The sequence below is a fragment of the Tasmannia lanceolata genome, unplaced genomic scaffold (genome assembly GCF_043159265.1).
Source record: "Tasmannia lanceolata isolate RefF3 unplaced genomic scaffold, GAP_Taslan_0.1 ptg000019l, whole genome shotgun sequence".
Classification (NCBI taxonomy): Eukaryota; Viridiplantae; Streptophyta; class Magnoliopsida; order Canellales; family Winteraceae; genus Tasmannia; species Tasmannia lanceolata.
The window spans coordinates 10,624,579-10,642,860 of NW_027518696.1; the positions used below are offsets into that span (position 1 = coordinate 10,624,579).

Here is an 18,282-nt window from a genome sequence, read left to right on the forward strand (position 1 = left end):
CCACTGCTGCACAATCACCGACCTATGCTCTGAATTGGCACACACTTTCATCCATCCACACAAGTCAAAAGCAGAAACGAACTTGAAGATTGGGAGAGACTTCGCCGAAAAAATTGAGAGGACTAGCACCTTATTTAATAAATAAGGAGGCCTTTTTGCAACCACTTTAAATACCCCGGCATTCCTTTCTTTCCATAGAACCCAGATGACTGCTAGACAAACTATCTTCCATAGTATTTTGCCCTTTTTTCCTCCATGGGGACAATTGCCAGCACTCGAAGAGGTTAATGAAGAGTTTGGGGAGCACCCATTCAATTCGAAATCTCTCCAAATACCGGTCCACATCTCCCTTGTTAGGTCTTCGATGTGGTTAAGCTTTTATGGATGGCTTTTTTGCTTATATGGTGGTTTCTAAGTATGTATTTGTGCTTATTCTAGCATTTTCCAAAGTTTCATCTTAAAATTTCATCATTTGCATATGTGCTTTTAAAATAATTAAAAGATTAAAATATTTCATTGTTTGCATATGTTTCCACACGTTTCCATGATTTTGCAAGATTTCCACTGAAATTTCCATCAAAATCGAAATGTTTCTGTTTCCGTGTCGACCGTAACGGAAACCAAAATTTAAAACCTTGAATTTAATTAGTCTGCTCTTTCTGTTGTCTTCACTTGATTTGGTTGTGTATACTAATGCCAACTGGGCAGAGTGTCCCACCACTTTCTTTCTACTACAAGATGGTGTATGCTCCTGGGTGATTCTTTGATATCATGGAAGTGCAAGACAAGATGTGATTCCCAAGCATGGTTTTAAATTTCCTTCAAAACTAACTCAAAACAACCGAAATGTTTCTGTTTCCATCCCCACCGAAGCATTTACTGAAACTGAAATGCATGGTGAAACCAAAACTGTAAGTGTATTAATGGTATCCTATACCAATATGTGGTATATAATTAGGGATTTGCTAGGGACTTTCGTAGAAAGGCATTTTGCGGTTGGCTGTTGCATGAGAGAGAAGCCACCTCACCTGAATTAAATGTGAATAAGACAATCTGCTGAAAGTGAAATGTGGTGTATATATTTTGCATATATATATTTATATGATTTAAATGTGAAATGTTGTTAATCCATTATGGGTGGTTTTTTCGCTTATGTGATGATTTTTGAGTATGTATTTGTGCGTATTCTAGCCCTTTCTAAAGTTTCATCTTAGATGTCCATTATTTGCATATGTTTCCATATGTTTCTGTAATTTTACAAGATTTTTATTGAAATTACCAACCGAAACCGAAACATTTATGTTTCCATGCCGACCGAATTTGAGATTTAAAACCTTGTTTCCAAGTCATCAACAAAAAGTAGAATATTGTGATGTCCAAGTCATAAAAAAAGTAGAATATCGATCCATGTCAGCAACATTCATTTAGATTGTATGGCTTCATTCACTTTTTTCATACATTGGCATTTCTCTTCCTCTTTACCACTTTTGAGAAATAAGGGCACTATTCATTTTGCCACTAATCCTATTTTATTGAGAGAACAATGCATGTTGAGGTGGATTCTCACTACAACCACTAGTCTTACTTTTGAGGACTGATTTTGCTTCTGTACATTAGTGTTTCTACATGCACTAGTTTTTGCAGATTTTATTGGTTTTTGTCACCATAGGAATTTTCTTGTTTGTGGGGCTTGAATGAAAACAATAGAGGAAGATTGTTGTTCAAGTATAAAAGATTAAATAATGCCTTCTCCAATGGCTTAAGTTTTTGGAGTAATTGGTTGTTTGACATGGTATCAGAGCAAAGGTCCAACTTTCAAAACTCCTTGATGGTAAAAATCCAGATGTAACGGCCAACCCAAAAAGTGGGGTCACATGTCCCACGTGTAGGCCAACCCTAAAAAGATGGGCCACCCATGAGGGGGAGTGTTAATGTATAAAAGATTAAATAGCGCCTTTTCAAACGGCTTAAGCTTTTGGAGTAATTGGTTGTTTGACAATTGTTTCTGCCAGTTGCTATTGAATTTATGAAAATGTGGATAATGATGTTCATGCATTGATTAATGCCCAATAAGAGATTAAACGTAAAATGATGAAGGCACTATGATGTAGAAGCAGTTCTGTGAGATGTCTCTACACACTTGAATCATTATTGCTTGGAGTAGCTTGGATTGAGTTGCTTTGTAGCAACCGAAAGGGGCAAACGATTATCAGAAATCATGCATTAAGTGTTAATGACAGCTGGAAGCCACATTTTTTTATTGTTGTCTTGGTGGTGAGGTGACGACAACCTTAACGACGGTGGCAACAATGGCTCACATGTGAACAGGGTCCACGCAAACAACGTTCCACTCATCAACAAGATCCACACAGAGAACAGCCCACATGTGAAATTAAAAATCCCATTTAAACATTAGTAGTTCCTATTTCTGTTATTCCTATTACTATATTGGTTATTTTAGGAGTTTTTTGCAGGGTTATTTGTTTGTTTTTACTCTAGTAGAAGCAGTTGATGCGATCTATTATTATGACTAGATCTAATAGCAAGAGGAGACAAGATGTACTAGAAAGTCTAGTAGGTGTAGGAGTTTCTTAAAATGAGGAGTCTTATTGAAAGATCGTAATAGTAAGCAGTGTTTAAAATTTCGGTTTCGATTTCTTCATCAGCGAAATGGAAACATTTTGGTTTCGGTATGAAATTTCAACCGAAATCCTGTAAAGTAAAAGAAACATTTTGGTACTAAATCAAGGCCGAAATCCTGATAAGATTCTTTACCCCTGATTTTTCTTTTTATCTTTTGTCGTTTTTTTAGAAATATCGTATAGGAGTCTCGTTGTTCTTCTCTTTTCTGCTAGTGGAATTGAGTTTTGCCAAGGTTTAATGTCGACATTTCGATAGAAACTTTGCCTTTTTAAAAAAAAAATCTGAAAAGTTACATGTTTCGTCTGAAATTTCGGGCAAAATCCCAAAAGTTCGGCCGAAATTCTGAAATTTTGGGAGAAATCTTGTATTTTTTTTTTGAATCCAACTACATTTGATTTTGGCAGCAGCCGGAATCGAAATATTTTGGCTGAAATTTAAAACCATGATAGCAAGAGGCTATCGTAGGGTTTTCTTGTCTTCTAGCATAAAAATGTATCTAGTGTCCTTTTGAGACTTTTGCTTTTGGATGGGGAAAAACACACAGGTTTTCAGAGTTCTTTCCTTTCTCTCTTAGTGACCTAGGTTTGACACCCCAGCAGTTTTGCATGTTTGTTGTCGTGTTTACTTTTCGATTCCATTCCGCCCGCATCATTTTTTATACTGTTGTGTTCATTTATTTTTTTGCTTTCCTGCTAGTCTGATTTTTATGCAAGTGTTTGCTGGGTTTGATTCTTTGGACAATAACTTATTTGTAATCTGCATGGAATTTGGTGAATATATTTCCCATTTGGCTATCACCCTTTGCAAATTTTTACAAGTAATCTAGTGGGTGTCATGCTTGTGGCAGTTGGCCTTTTGAAGCGTGATCTGTTAAGTTACATTCAGAATTGTCTTTCCTTTGTATAATTTCTGCCTTATCCCATGCCCTGTTATTCATTTTGTAGGAGTTTCTATCAAACTCTACATCTCCCAGTGTAACCGCAATTGGGGTAAATAATACTCAAGAAAAGCAGCAAAATGGCGAGCGATCATCAAGCAGGCCACGGGGTTGGTTAAATTGGCTATCGCTTGGCATGCTAGGTGCTGGAGGAACGATTGACTCTAGTCAATTTGCTGGTGCTGTTTCAGATGAAGATATCAAGGTTTTTGTTTCTCTTGTTAACGGCTTGTGTATATCTTCCATTTCTGGAATTATATTTATCGTTTTGTACAGGATATATTTGAGGCGACCAAGTTTCATCCTGTCCCTTCGTTTGATGGGGTTACCACTTTAACGGATAGTTTCTTAATCAAACTCTGCGTTCGTCAAATTACCGCAACATTCAAGAACAAGTACAGACATCTGTCTTACAAACTTTTTTTGGTTAGTTGTTTATGTTTCTTATGATAGTCAATAGTCATCCAGTTTGAGTTCAATTCTAATTCTTGTAGTTGTTAACGAAATTGCTCATGCATGGTCCAATGCTCCATTATTTTTCTTCAGGCCTTAAAGTTTGCAGGGTAACATTCCTTTTGCACAACCTGTGAAACCAACACTTTTCTAGTCTGAGACATCAATAATGATATCATTCATTATGGTTTCTCCTTGGTTGACACTTCTTTCCATTTTTATTTAAACCCGTTCAGACCGACGAAACCCTGACAAGTGACATCGAATGGAACTAGATCCTGTGACCAACCTCTCTGAAAGGATGACCACCCTATCTGAAAGAGTGCTCTCTATCACTTGACGACTAGTATTGCCACAATTTTTCTCTCTAAGAGGGCATCACGTATAAATTTCAACAGCACTTTGTTTGTTTGTTTGTTTTTTTTTTTTGAAAATGATGTTCTAGCTTTTGAGTGAATTTCACAAATCCAGTTTTGCCATCAATTTGTGACTAAATTACCCATGGTAGATTTTTCTACTCCTAAAATGACAAAAATATTCTTGTATGTGAAATGACAAACATTACGTCAAGTAAAAACCTTGATTTAATTTGAAAAATTATAAAAATATCTCCCTTTTTGCTCTTCCCTCCCTTTGATCGATTTTTGGACCTACCTGATGCACGGGTATGAATGGACCCACCTTATCAAAACATGGTGTAAAATGGTGGTAGCCATCCCTATGCTTGGATTTAGGTAGAGATGGTGGGCCCTACCATATCAAAACCTGAAGTGTAAAATGGTAGGCCTCTCCCATGCTATGCATGAGAGTAAAATGATGGGCCTTGTCAAAGCATGGGCTTTAAAATGATGGGGCTCCACCAATGCTGTGCATGATGTGTAAAAATAATTTTACTATAGAAAAAATTCCATTAAAAATTTTCCATGGAAAATGTTTCTAATAAAAATTTTCCACGGAAAGAAAATGAATGACAAAGGAAAGAAAGGCGTTTAGTATGTATATTATAGATTTTGGTCATTTTATGAGTAAAAACAATCTACCATGGGTAATTTGGTCACAAATAGATGGCAAGACTCGATTTGCAAAATTCACTCAAACGTGATGACTCTATTTGTAAATTGACCAACTGGAAGAATGCTTTTGGAAATAAGTCAAAGTAGAAGATTTCCTTTGCTAAATCCCCTTTTTTTCACAAGCTTTTCTGATTTTTTAGGCCTTCACATTTCTGCAAAATTTTCTGACCAAAGCTTGTGTGGTCTTTTATTTATTTTCTTAAATGTTTAGATATTTTAATAGCTTTTTTGTTTTTCCAGGTTACGGTAAGTGATCGTGTATGTGCAATGAGGAGTGATGTGGGCGCATTACATACTGGTGTTCCCAATAGCAAACAAAATTTACATTCTAATTAGGGCGATGATATTTTTACTCCCCCCCGCATTATGCATGTGCTCCCCTTATAAGGTGATTTGACGGAAAAAAGCATTAAAGTTGCACACTGTTGACGTCAAATCACCTTATAAGGGGAGCGCATGTGTAATGCAGGGGGTGAAAATATCATCTCCCTCTAATTATTGTGGGAACTAGTATTTATTGCATCTTTTAGAATGAATCGCCATCTAGTTTGAACATAGGGTAATGTTGTGGCTTGTGCACAATGTCTGGATGAGGTGATGAATGAATTCGTCTGTTACTAGAAAACAAAGAAGAGAAAAGGTATGAGATGATATTTTGTATGATGTGGGGTGGCTAGATAATTATTACTAAGATAGAGAGCCTGAAGAAGTAAACCCTAATATACTTTCATTAATCTTGTTGAAAGTCCCTTTTTGTTGCTATGATTGACTCCATATGTATGTTTTGGTAGGGACTATTCCAAATTCTGTTGAGATGTTGAATACAATCCTCAAAACCGTAGTTGTAAATATTGAAAATATGGTTGAGGTCATAAGGAGTGGAAGATGCGATGTACCATTATGTTAGATGGGTGGAGTGTGTTGTTAATTGGTCAACTATGAGTTTCTAGTAATCTAGTAGGAACAATCTTTTTGAGGTATACAGATACATCTGGGATTGCTAAAATGCGACAATTTGTTTAGGCTTCTTGTTTCCATTATAGAAGTAGGAGAAGAAAATGTTGTCTTGGTTGTGATTAATGGTGCGACTACATATGTGAAAGAGGGAAAATGTTACTGGAAAAATGTAAAAAACTATCTTGGTCTCCTTGTGCTGTTCAGTGCTTCGATTTAATGCTTAAGAAATTGGAGAAGTTACCAGTTCACGTGGAAACAATTTTGAAAAGATGGTTTCTATGTACATTTAGTCATTTACGAACATAGTTGGGTTTTGAATCTTATGCGCAAGCATACGGAATGGTACTTGATGCGCTTCTTTGTGACATGATTTGCTTCTTATTTCTCATCACTATAGAGCTCGCTAGTGCGTATGATGGGTTTGAGATTGCTGTTCATCTCAAATGTTTGAAATGAAATCAATTTTCAAAAAAGGCTATGGGTGAAGGTTCACGACATTGTGTTAATGGATGCTATCTTTCTCCTTCTACTAAACATTGCTTGATATGAATGGTTTCGATATTCAAAAATTGGCCCATGGGTGAAGGTTATTGGCATTGTGTTAATAGATGCTATCTTTTCTCGTTCCACTAAACTTTGCTTGAGATGTACATGCCCATGCCATTTAGTTAAAGTACTGCTCTTATTAGCTTCAAACGTGAGGTGCACAATGTGCTAAATCTATGAAGCTATAGGCCAACTGAAGGAGGCAATTGCTTTGGATTCACTAAATATTGCTTGAGGCTCACATGTCCTTTAGTTAAAGTACTATTCTTAGTAGATTCAGACGGGAGGCACACAAGGTGCTGTATTTTTTGAAGCTATAGGCCAACCAAAGGTAGCAATTGCTTGGAATTTGGGCTACGTGACGAAAAGATATATACCCATCTAGAAGATAATTGATGACTGTGAGAACCTAAAAATCTGTAAGCCCTTGCTAGCAGCAAGCTATTTCTGGATTATATGCTTTTGTTATGATGACTCATTTGTAGTGGACATAGAGATTAATCAAGAGTTATATGACTGTCTGGAAAGAATGGTTTCAAAATCAAGAGAACTTGTAAAAATCGATATTCAATCGCCTTGTTTAAAAAAGAAACAAGTTAACCATATTAAATCCTAATATCTTACTTTTTGGAAAAAAAGGGTATATGGTGGGATAGTTACGGTGATCTTTGTCTCGAATTGCACAAGTTCGAAATTCACATACGGAGGTTGACATGCAGTGCTAGCAGTTGTAATTGGAGCACATTTGAGCAAGTGAATGTGAAATTATGACTTATTAATGTTAGATATTTTTTTAATTTTAAGTTGTCCCTTAATCTGTAGTACCAAAGTATCTCTCTCTTTTTTTATTGTACTAAAGTATCTCTTTTATTTTTATCGTTATATAGATTCACTTAAAGGAGAGGAACATACTTGAACTAAAGAGGTTGAATACCTTTATATTTGTAAAGTAGGAGCATCAACTTCCAGTGGTCATGCTAAGAGTAGGGCAGAGCAAGGGTTTGATCCAATTTGGTTATCAAAGACAGAGCTTAATGATGAATGGATAATCAGAATGGGGAGACCTCGAGTTTCAGAGGACACCGCATGAATGGGCATTGATGAATGCTTTGAGGAAGTGGAAGGAGATGAAAAGTCGGCTCTAGTAGTCAATAGACTCAACACAATAAAAAAATTGATTATCCATTTATTTATTATGTTTTAATAGTAATACATCATGAATTATTTTCTATTATATTTTGATTCAGTGAATATGTGAAATAATGAATCATTGATATGATATCCGCTTGTGTTATAGGTCATAAGAAATTCAACTCACGGTAGGATAATGACAAGGACCAAGTGGATGAAGAAGAAGAAATTTTTTTCTTTATCAGAGTCTAATAAAGATATTGATTGCTCATTCATTAAAAAATGAAGATATTGAGGGCATTGATTATATTGAGGAGGTAGACGAGGTAGACCACAATGATGAAGACGAACATGATGGCTTGGATTTTTTTGATGATTGATGTTTCATATTCAATAATTGCATTGAACTTATGACTTGTATTACCTTTGGGACTATGATCCAATATGCTTGGGTGATGGGTCATTTAACTCTATTAGTGACCGACATAATTGATTTTTATTATGATATTGAATTATTAGTCACTGTAGTTGCTTTTTTAATTAATCGATTTGGATGGGAAATAGATTGTTTTCTATTTTCTGATTTTTTTTTGATTTTTTTATTTTCTTTCATAATTGCGTATAAATATGAATTAGTCTTACAGTTTATGATACTATTTATTGTCCATTACAAATTTTCCCTTCCAAGATGTGCGATTCAATTTCAATTTTTCGGACATTGTCTACGGAGGTTCCTTTCTATAAAATTGACATAGTCGTACCTCGTGCATCTTCAGTCCTTCCTCTTGTGTTGGCATCTTGTTTCAGCTTATTCCATTGCTTTTCTCTCTATAAGAAAACCACTCTTGCTTAATAGTGTTATAGCCCGCTTCCTGTGGCCCTTATTTGTTCTTATTTTTGTTTTAATAAAACAAAATTTCCATTAATGACACCTCAAAAAAAATAAAAATCAAGAGATATTTTGGATTTGATCGGAGAAATATCCATCAGTTTTTTGGACCCGTCTTAACCATACCTCTCCTCACTTCCTGAAAGTTCCAACACCTTTAGCCCATGGATCAGCTCTAACTGTTAAAGTTTAAGTCAAGAGAATCTATATGGGGAGGCTTCCATCTAGCTGCCACCTGCTTAGAAGAGGGTCAATTTATAGATATTATTCCAATTTTGTAGCACATTTGTTACTGGTAAATCCCAAAGCTCTTTTTTAGAAGCCTATTGTGTAATGGTCATAGTTCCTAGTTCTTGTTCAGAAATTAGGGTGTATCTTTCGATTATTGCATGAAAAAATTGGAAAAATAATATGTTTAAAATATATGCAAATATAAATTTACAAACAAAATTAAGTCAAAAAATAGTATCGCGATTTTATAATGGTAGTTTTGTTAGAATTTCATATTAAAAATAAAATATGAAGATATCTCGATGATTTTTATAATCTCTAAAAAACTGTGATTTTTTTTTGTTGAAAATATTATAAAATCCATCTGATAACTAGGAAATGTGCTGTGCGTGCTATGATTCCACAATAACCCACTTACCAAGGTTTAGAGGAATTCCGATAGCCCCTCCCCCCTCGTGAAGGAGGATCTCATGCGGCTCCCCGTGCCCGTTGATTGATTGAGATCTCACCGAAGTAGATCGGAACCGATGAGCAGGAGATGCAGTCCCACCAGCTCTCAACCTCCGCAGCGCAGACAACTCATTTTCCTATATATGATGCAGATATGGAGGGCAAGTGATGGATCATCGGGACAGATCCATTACATATTTTGGGGCAACTCGAAGCCCAAATTACGTATTGGTTGACCGTACTCTTATAGTCTTATTTCCCTTCATGTGTGTGATTTGACTGCCTTGAACCCGTGACTGAATGCCTTGCCTTTTATGTTTTACCAAGTTTCATGCTTATGTCCTACATTAGTTCTTTGTTATGTTCTTTTAGAGACACAATAGAATAACTCTGTATACTGACGAAAGTAAGTATTCTGATTATTTCTCGAGTCTCACTGTGTGAACTTATGAATGGTCAACAAACTAGTATCGAAAGGGCACACTTTATATGAAGGTCGGACCATACCCATGAAAATAAATAAATTAGATAATCTACTGCAACCAACTTCAATGTATGTTGGAAATTATGGCTTTGTCCTCAAAATCTTGAGTTTCAGATGGTTTGTAGCTAATGCTTTTGTACCCTTTAGAAATTGTCATGTGTTGGCATTTCTTCCCTTAAGCGTAAAACTGCAGATAATAAGGCGTTTACACTACATAAGGAAAAACTGGAATTAGATCTTGGATATGATCGACTCAAATAGATACTCATCATAAGCTTTTTTTTTTATTCCTCCTCTTCCTATGCCCAGTCTTCGGCTGCTGTCACCTTCACTAACGACGACCTGATGCTGAAAACAACTGAACACAATCGTCCCAAGTGATTGGGGAGATTGACAATCACAAGGTCAATCGCATCCTGTTAGACACTTGTTTACGGGTCACCCGATCACACAAGTGCATGATTTTCAAACTTTTAAGGACCTCGATTTATTTTGGTTTTTATTGTTATAGATCGTTTTCATGCAAATGTGGACTATAGTACAAGAAACTTTCTTTCATTAATCATTTTGATTGTTATTGATTTGATCTATTTTCCTAGTTAGAATTTATAGTTTCACGTTACTTCTAATAAATTTGTGATGGTACTTTTATTCTATAGGAGATATAACAAAGAAACTATTCGTGTAACACTTGATGAAGTAAGTATCGAGTGTAAACTTTGGGAAGGTTCTGCTACCATTCTTTTTTTGATAAATTTTGTGGAGATGGTTGACCCATGTACCATGAATGTCGTGCTAGTTACCAAAAAGGTTCGTATTTTCCTCATAATATCTTTGTTAATTCACTGCAAGGCTTTGATATGCTATAAATTCTTAATGATGCTTTTCATTCCTTGTTATTCTTATATACATATTGCAGGCTATCTTTGAGGAAAGTTCATCGAACCGTGGACAACCTTTTATCCGTATTCATATTAAAATGTCTCCAGTAAATCGTGACACTGAATTGTCTATAAAGGTATTGGTAGTATTTTCTGGATTTTATCGCCAATTTGTGCTGAAAAATATTTAAATAGTTGCTCAACTTTAAAATCTTTTTGCGCAATAGGCAAGAGGATATTGGAGTTAGGAATTTTTCAATTGAAATTTTTATTCTGTGATTAGGTTGAGCTTCTATTTTTTGAAGTTACATATGATTCAAATTTTTTACTGGGACTCCTCCATTTTCATCATGTGTTGGGCTCTGTTCAATTTCAGCACGATAGGGTAAGCTTTCATATGCCTATTACATATTGTTTTCTTCTTTATACTTCATTTTCATGCTTCTTACTACCATATGGATGATGACTTGCTTTCATCACTATCAGAGCTATTTTAGTTTTATGAATAATTAATGGTTCTCATACTATGATCATTGTTCATTATGCGTGGTGGCGAGAATATTTTGCAAAGTTCTTCAGATAAGGTGTATCTAAGCTGTTTTTGTAGGAAATGCATTTTCCCTTTGCACGGTTCTCATATTATGATTATTCTTCATGTCCTGTTAAATTATAGTTTGATAAGTATCTTAGAAGGGCTAAAACAGGAGAGGGTTTGAGTTCAAAGAATGAAGAACGGCGGGCATTGTTGATAGAGGTTGAGTATGATTGCTTATCTTGGAGGAACTTAATCGAGACTTTCCAAACCAGTGGGATTGTAAGCTCAAATGTTCCACCATTGGCATTTCCAATCTTGTTTTGATGATTCCAAACACAAGTGATTTAAGTTACTAATGTGCTTACTCTTAAAGCTGTGAATTTTCATTAGTATTTGAGTAGCTTGGATGAAGGCAAATTGGAGCCTAAATGGAGTATTCATCAAGCCTAAATGGAGTGCCAAAGAAGATCCATGGAGTCGAGGACTTGAAGTGAAGGATCAAGTTGAAGATCTAGTGATTCAAGTACCTTAGAATGTAAAGTCCATCCCCTTAGATTTAGGGTTCTTTAAAGGCCCAAAGGGATGTTAAAAGAGGTCCTAAAACATGATTAAGCATAAGGCAAAGGACCATGGTCCATAGCCCAAAAGACCTCATTGAAAATCCTAGGAGTGTGCAAAAATTCACTTGTCCGGTCAACCGACCTCATCACCCTGGTCGACCACAGGATGCTTGCTGTTGAAATTAAAAATGACCAGAAGTCTCAGGCTGGTCGACTGAGTAGGGCCGGTCGACCGGACTTGACAAAATTTCTAGCAGTTAGAGCTCCAATGTCTAGTTCTTTAAAGTTGGCAGTTTTTACCAAAATGCCACTCAAATGGCTAGTTTTCATCCTAGCCTATACATATTGGTTCCCTAACCCTCCAAACTTAATTCTAACACTCCTAAGCTCAATTTGAAAACCATTCGGAGTTAGAAAACCCTTTTGAGCCTCTACTAAACTAAGATCAAACGGATTGGACATATGATGTAACGACCCTGATTTTCAGATAACTCTAAACTCGGACCGTTAACAAAATACATCAATTTTTTTTTACAAATTTAAAAACTCAATTAAGAGTTTATTAAAGAGAGGATTTGACATAATTACCAAAAAAAACAGAAACAAAATAAGAATAAGACGGATAGCCGCCAGGGCCATATGGCTAAACCAACTCTTTGCGCACTCCACTCTATATCTCCCCAATAGCATCTGTCTCAATGTCGTCCATGTAGCAAAACCTGTAAGGTGAATTTTTTATGTTATTTCATAGAACAATGCATAGTCATTCGGTATTCTAAACAAGTACAAAAAATAATTTCTAAATTAAAGTGCATAATTTGAATTATTAGTGAGCATAGATTAATAACATCTGAAATAATATGTCATCTAAATAAATAAAATGAGAAACAATATATCACAATATAATCGTAACTACACTAGCATGGCATAGCCAATCAATAATTATAAATTTGCTATGAATAGTGTATTAAAAATCAGGAAATATGAAGTATGAGACAATTCTCCCAAGGTACTTCAACTCCCTAATAGCCTATTACCTTGCCTACCAATACGTTCTACTACCCCTGCCTAAAGGTAGTGAGCATGAGGGACTTTTTACGATCCACGTACTGGCCGCTCCGCCTCTTGACATCATGGTCTAAGATGATGTATTTACCGCCAAGGGGTGCTCTAAAACCCAAGGCTGACTTGGAATTCTATGATTCCTGGACGACTCATCCTCCGCCCTGACCAACATATACCGTCATGCTCATGCATTTATTTCTCTTGTGAGTGTATTTGAATTATTTATCAATCATTATTCATATACCAATTTATGCATTTTCTTTGCTTCATTTTTTTTCAGTGAATTGTAATAACATGGAGTCCATATTTAATAATTCTAACATAGCAGAATATGAAAACAAGCTTTGCATAAGAAACAACTATTATTCAATGATTATGTCGTTCAACTATATAAGAATAACTTAATGCTTGCTAAATAATTCATATCATACACATTCAAATCAATAATTATTTAAAGTACTAAAATAGGGTACCGTCACCTGACTTGTAAGGGTTCAAATTTTTATGTGAGAAAAGAAGGAATCCAACTTGAAAAATAAGACATTTTACATGTTAAGTTTTTTCCGAGGGTTACGAAACTTCTCCTTGAGTTAAATTTTGGAGACTTTTTATGTGTGCATTATACCGAAGTTATTGCTATTGATACCTATGTCTCTTAGTTCTAGTTTATTTAATTTTATGAATTAACATGGTTGTAAAGTGATCATTATTTTGAATTTTACGTATTTTATTTAAAATTCATAACTTAGATATTCACACTGTCGTTATTTCTTATATACGAATAGATATTAATTTGGTGTAGACTACTGTTACCAAGGCTTAGAACAATGTCCATGTGAAATCACATATTTTCCTTTATAATTGTTGATCACTGTTTTTCTTATTTTTAAAATGATATGTATTCATACATACATAAAATCATATTCCTATATGTTTACTAAGCTATTTATATATGTAAATATTTCAAAGACATCACACACACATATATATATATATAGGGGGTGTGGTTGGTGTGGTTCGTGAGCTTGAGCTCACCGTGAGGTAGAGTTCACAAACCACTTCTCCCACAGTTGTTTGACTCATCCAACCCATTCATTTTATAGGACCACACATAGATAGGATGTTCCTAAGAAACCATCTCCATACCATAATCCTAACCATCCGATCTATAGGACCCTAATTTCTAACCATTCATTTTAAACCTCAACAGATCATAACCATAACCATAAACTATAACTATAACTATAACCTATAAAACTAATGGGTTGGATGACTAAACAATCTATGGGATATATGGTTTGTGAGCTAGAGCTCACAAACCATATATCTATATATATTCGTGTATAAAATATCATGATCTACTTGATTTATTTCTACTGTTAGAATTCGTATATGCATCTATTTCATCTCTTGAACACTTACTCCCACATACATATACTTATATATATATGTGCATATGTGATCTTATGAACAATTTAGTGATTTAAAATCCTTATATATATGATGTTTGAGTCAAGTGAAATAAAAATATTACTTAAAAAAAACTTGAACCACGTTTTCCATTCGTAATATCTATTTCGAAAGAAATTTATCACCTATATTTCGTATTTTTCTTTACTTGGATAACTTTTAACGATTTTTTAAACATTAGGGTTTTATTTCAAGAAGAAAAACAATCATAAGATCTAAAAAAAATTCACAAAACTCACTTGAGGGCGCTTAGGGTTGAAAAGAGCCAAAAATCTCCTTCCCTACATCTTTTCCTTCTCTTTTTTCTTTCCCTTTTCCTTTCTTCTCTTTTATTCTCCCCCACATTTTTTTTGGGTTTGGTTTGTGCGCACGTTTTCTCCCAGGGGGGAGAAAACATGAGTCATATATAGGTTAGTGTATTAGATTCCTTCCCTCTTTGAATTATTACAGTAGAAATAAATCAAGTAGATTATGATATTTTATACACGAATAAATAATATGATTTTATATATATATGTATATATGTCATTTAAAAAGAAAAAGAAAAACAGTAATCTACACCTATAAAGAAAAATGTGTGATTTTATGTGGACATTGTTCAAAGCCTGGATAACAGTAGTCTACACCAAATTAATATTTATATGTATAAGAATAAGCAACAGTGTGAATATCTAAGTTACGAATTTTAAATAAGATACATAAAATTCAAAATAATATTCACTTTACAATCACGTTAATTCATGAAATTAAATAAACTAGAACTAAGAGACATGTGTATCAATAGCAATAACTTCGGTATAATGGACACATAAAAAGTCCCCAAAATTTAACTTAAGGAGAAGTTTAGTAACCTTGGGAAAAAACGTAACGTGTAAAATGTCTTATTTTTCAGGTTGTATTCCTTCCTTTCTCACATAGAAATTTGCACTCTCGTAAGTAAGGTTAAATTCAAGGTAGGTGATAGAACCTTATTTTATTATTTTAAATAATTATTGACTTGAATGTGTATGATAGGAATTCTTTAGCAATCATGAGGTTATTCTTATATGGCTGAACTGCAGAATCATTGACTAATAGTTGTTTCTTATGCAAAGCTTGCTTTCATATCCTGCTACGTTAGAATTATTAAATATGTACTCCATGTTATTACAATAGACTGAAAAATATGAAGCAAAGAAATTGCTTAAATTGATATATGAATAATGATTGGTAAATAATTCCAATACACTTGCAAGAGAAATAAATGCATGAGCATGACGGTATATGTTGGTTAGTGCGGAGGATGAGTCGTCCGGAATCATAGAATATCAAGTCGGCCTTGGGTTTTAACGCACCCCTTGGCGGTAAATGCATCCTCTTAGACTATGATGTCAAGAGGCGGAGCGGCCATTACGCGCATCGTAAAAAATCCCCCATGCCCACTACCTTTAGGCAGAGGTAGTGGAACGTATTGGTAGGCAAGATAATAGGCTATTAGGGAACTGAAGTACCTTGGGAGAACTGTCTCATACTTCATATTTCCTAATTTTTATTACACTATTTATAGTTGTTATTAATTGGCTATGTCATGTTAGTGTAGTTACGATTATATCACGATATATAATTTCTTATTTTATTTATTTAGATGTCAAATTCTTTCAGATGTTATTAATCTATGCTCACTAATGATTCAAATTATGCACTTTAATTTATTAATTATTTTTTGAGCTTGTTTAGAATACCGAATAACTCTGCATAGTTTTATGAACTAACAACAAAAATCTACCCTACAGTTTTTGCTACAATGTATGATATTCAGACAGATGCTATTGGGGAGATGCAGAGTGGAGTGCGCAAAGAGTTGGTTTGGCCATGTGGCCCTGGCGGCTATCCGTTTTATTATTTGTTTTTGTTTTTTTGGTAATTATGTCAAATCCTCTCTTTAATAAACTTCTTAATTGAGTTTTCAAATTTGTAAAAAAAATTGTTGTCTTTTGTTAATGGTCCGAGTTTAAAGTTATCTGAAAATCCGGGTCGTTACAGTTGGTATAAGAGCCTAGGCTTTAGGTCCTTAGGGCTAGTATCTAGAGAAGTTGTGAGATGGAAAAAAGACTAGGCAAGGAGCACTTAGGATTCACACAATAGATTCGTGTGTGCCGGGGACGCCTGATGAGCACATGATTTAGTTGTGTTGTAAAAATGTGCACATGATTTAGTTGTGTTGTAAAAGAACCGGATGACGGACTCACGTGTACCGAAGAGATATGTCGGCAGAAGCCAAGAAAGTTAGTTGTAGGCTCCAAGGGCAATTTAGTCGTCTCACATGGACTTGGTGCGTTTCTCCCACAGTACGATGTGCCAACGAGGAAGTTGGCTCCGGGGGTTGGATTGTAAGATGCCTCACCGAAAATGGAAATGGTTCGTTGTGAGGATGGGTATGTAATATGAAGGGATAATTTGAATAAGCTATTGATGATAAACCCTCATAAGACACGGAACCAATAAATTACATAATGCATCACTTGTCTTGATACTTAAATTTCTCTTAAATTTATAAGAAATCCTCAGAATTATTTGGAGGTACACTTTCATTTTATTTCGATTGTTAGTTTTTTACTTATTAGTTACTCATCTAATTAGTCTTATAACGTTATCCGAAAAAAAACTGCTTTAGCCTAGTAAGAGTTTTGAAGTTGAATTTTGAGGACGAAATTCCTTTTAAGTAGGGGTGTAAATGGATATTCGGAAATTCGATTACCGTCCCCATCCGAATCCGTTTAAAGTGAATATTATCTGAATCCGTTTCAAGCGGATATTATCCGAATCCGTTTATGAGATATCCGGCTCTTAGCGGATGCGGATCTGGTAAATGGTATATCCGATCCGTTTAACATCCGAATCCGAGAAGTGAATCCTTTGTATTTATTATTAATAATATCATTAATATTTATTTTTAGTAATGACACACTATCTTTTGTTTCTAAAAGAAAAGAAAAATAGCCTAAACCCATTCCATCAAAATAGCTCAAACCCATTCCATCATATACAAAAAAAAGAAGAAGGAAAAACCCAAAGACCACTACCAACACTATCATCCATCCCCACCGCCTCCCTCTCTCCCTCTCTCTGCCTTTGTTTTAAAAGGAAGAAGAGGATCTCATATATTTTAGGGTTTGAGAGTTAATTTTGTGAAGAGAATGTAGAGGTCTAGTTTTAGAGTTTGGAAAATTCATTCGAGTAAGAAGGAGAAAAAATATGAAGTGCTGCAATAAAATGTTCGAATTTACCGGATAAACGGATACGGATAATATCCGAATTCGAACAGTATCCGGCGGATACGAATTCGGTAATAAATATTAAATATCCGTCGAATCCGAATCCGAATTCGGATATTGTATATTGTAATCGAATTCGGATATAGCCATATCCGCTCCGAATTCGATCCGTTTACACCCCTACTTTTAAGGGGGTAGAATGTAAAGACTGAGCCTATCAGGTCTGTGATGTTTTTAAATTTTAATAAATCTTATTCGTAGATCACTCTTGATCGACGGCCTACAATTCTGGTCTAAGATTTTTTTTTTGAAAAATGACGAATTTTATTGATATTAAGATAGCAGGTGGGACCAGGAGTCCCAACCTACTACATGATATGATGTGTAACCAAGCCGAGCAAACCCAAAACCTGGAATCACACACGTAAATAATTATAATTACATGTCCTTTCTTTCCCTACTTCCTACTGATGATAACTTATCAAATACAGCTCTAGCTGCAACCCTCTGCGTCTTGAAGCCTTGCCTTAAACCTTAACCTATACCCTTTTAAAACAGACAATCTTATGAGCAGCTCAGTAGAGAAATCACGATACTCCTAGAGATGAAGAATTAGATGAATAAAATCCAGATTAAGGCTAGTTTAGGCGAAAGACATAATCTCTCATACCAAAACCTTTGAATCTGTAATTCCTCTGGAAATAGGTTGAATGCCTTCTCTTA

At 35.0% G+C, this 18,282-nt stretch overlaps 1 protein-coding gene across 5 annotated transcripts in view; it reads left to right on the top strand.

The window, feature by feature from the left end:
- The window catches only part of LOC143852521 (vacuolar protein sorting-associated protein, putative (DUF1162)), a 133,999-nt gene that overhangs the window by 61,674 nt on the left and 54,043 nt on the right, over nucleotides 1-18,282 (top strand). For all 5 annotated transcript variants that reach the window (XR_013236781.1, XM_077361923.1, XM_077361926.1 and 2 more), the window contains 5 exons: nucleotides 3,588-3,785; nucleotides 3,857-3,975; nucleotides 10,454-10,604; nucleotides 10,714-10,812; nucleotides 10,959-11,060. Coding sequence is in view for 4 of the 5 variants with exons in the window: in XM_077361923.1 (XP_077218038.1) it covers nucleotides 3,588-3,785; nucleotides 3,857-3,975; nucleotides 10,454-10,604; nucleotides 10,714-10,812; nucleotides 10,959-11,060 (669 nt within the window). In the remaining variant the exon portion in view is untranslated. The remainder of the gene's footprint in view (nucleotides 1-3,587; nucleotides 3,786-3,856; nucleotides 3,976-10,453; nucleotides 10,605-10,713; nucleotides 10,813-10,958; nucleotides 11,061-18,282) is intronic.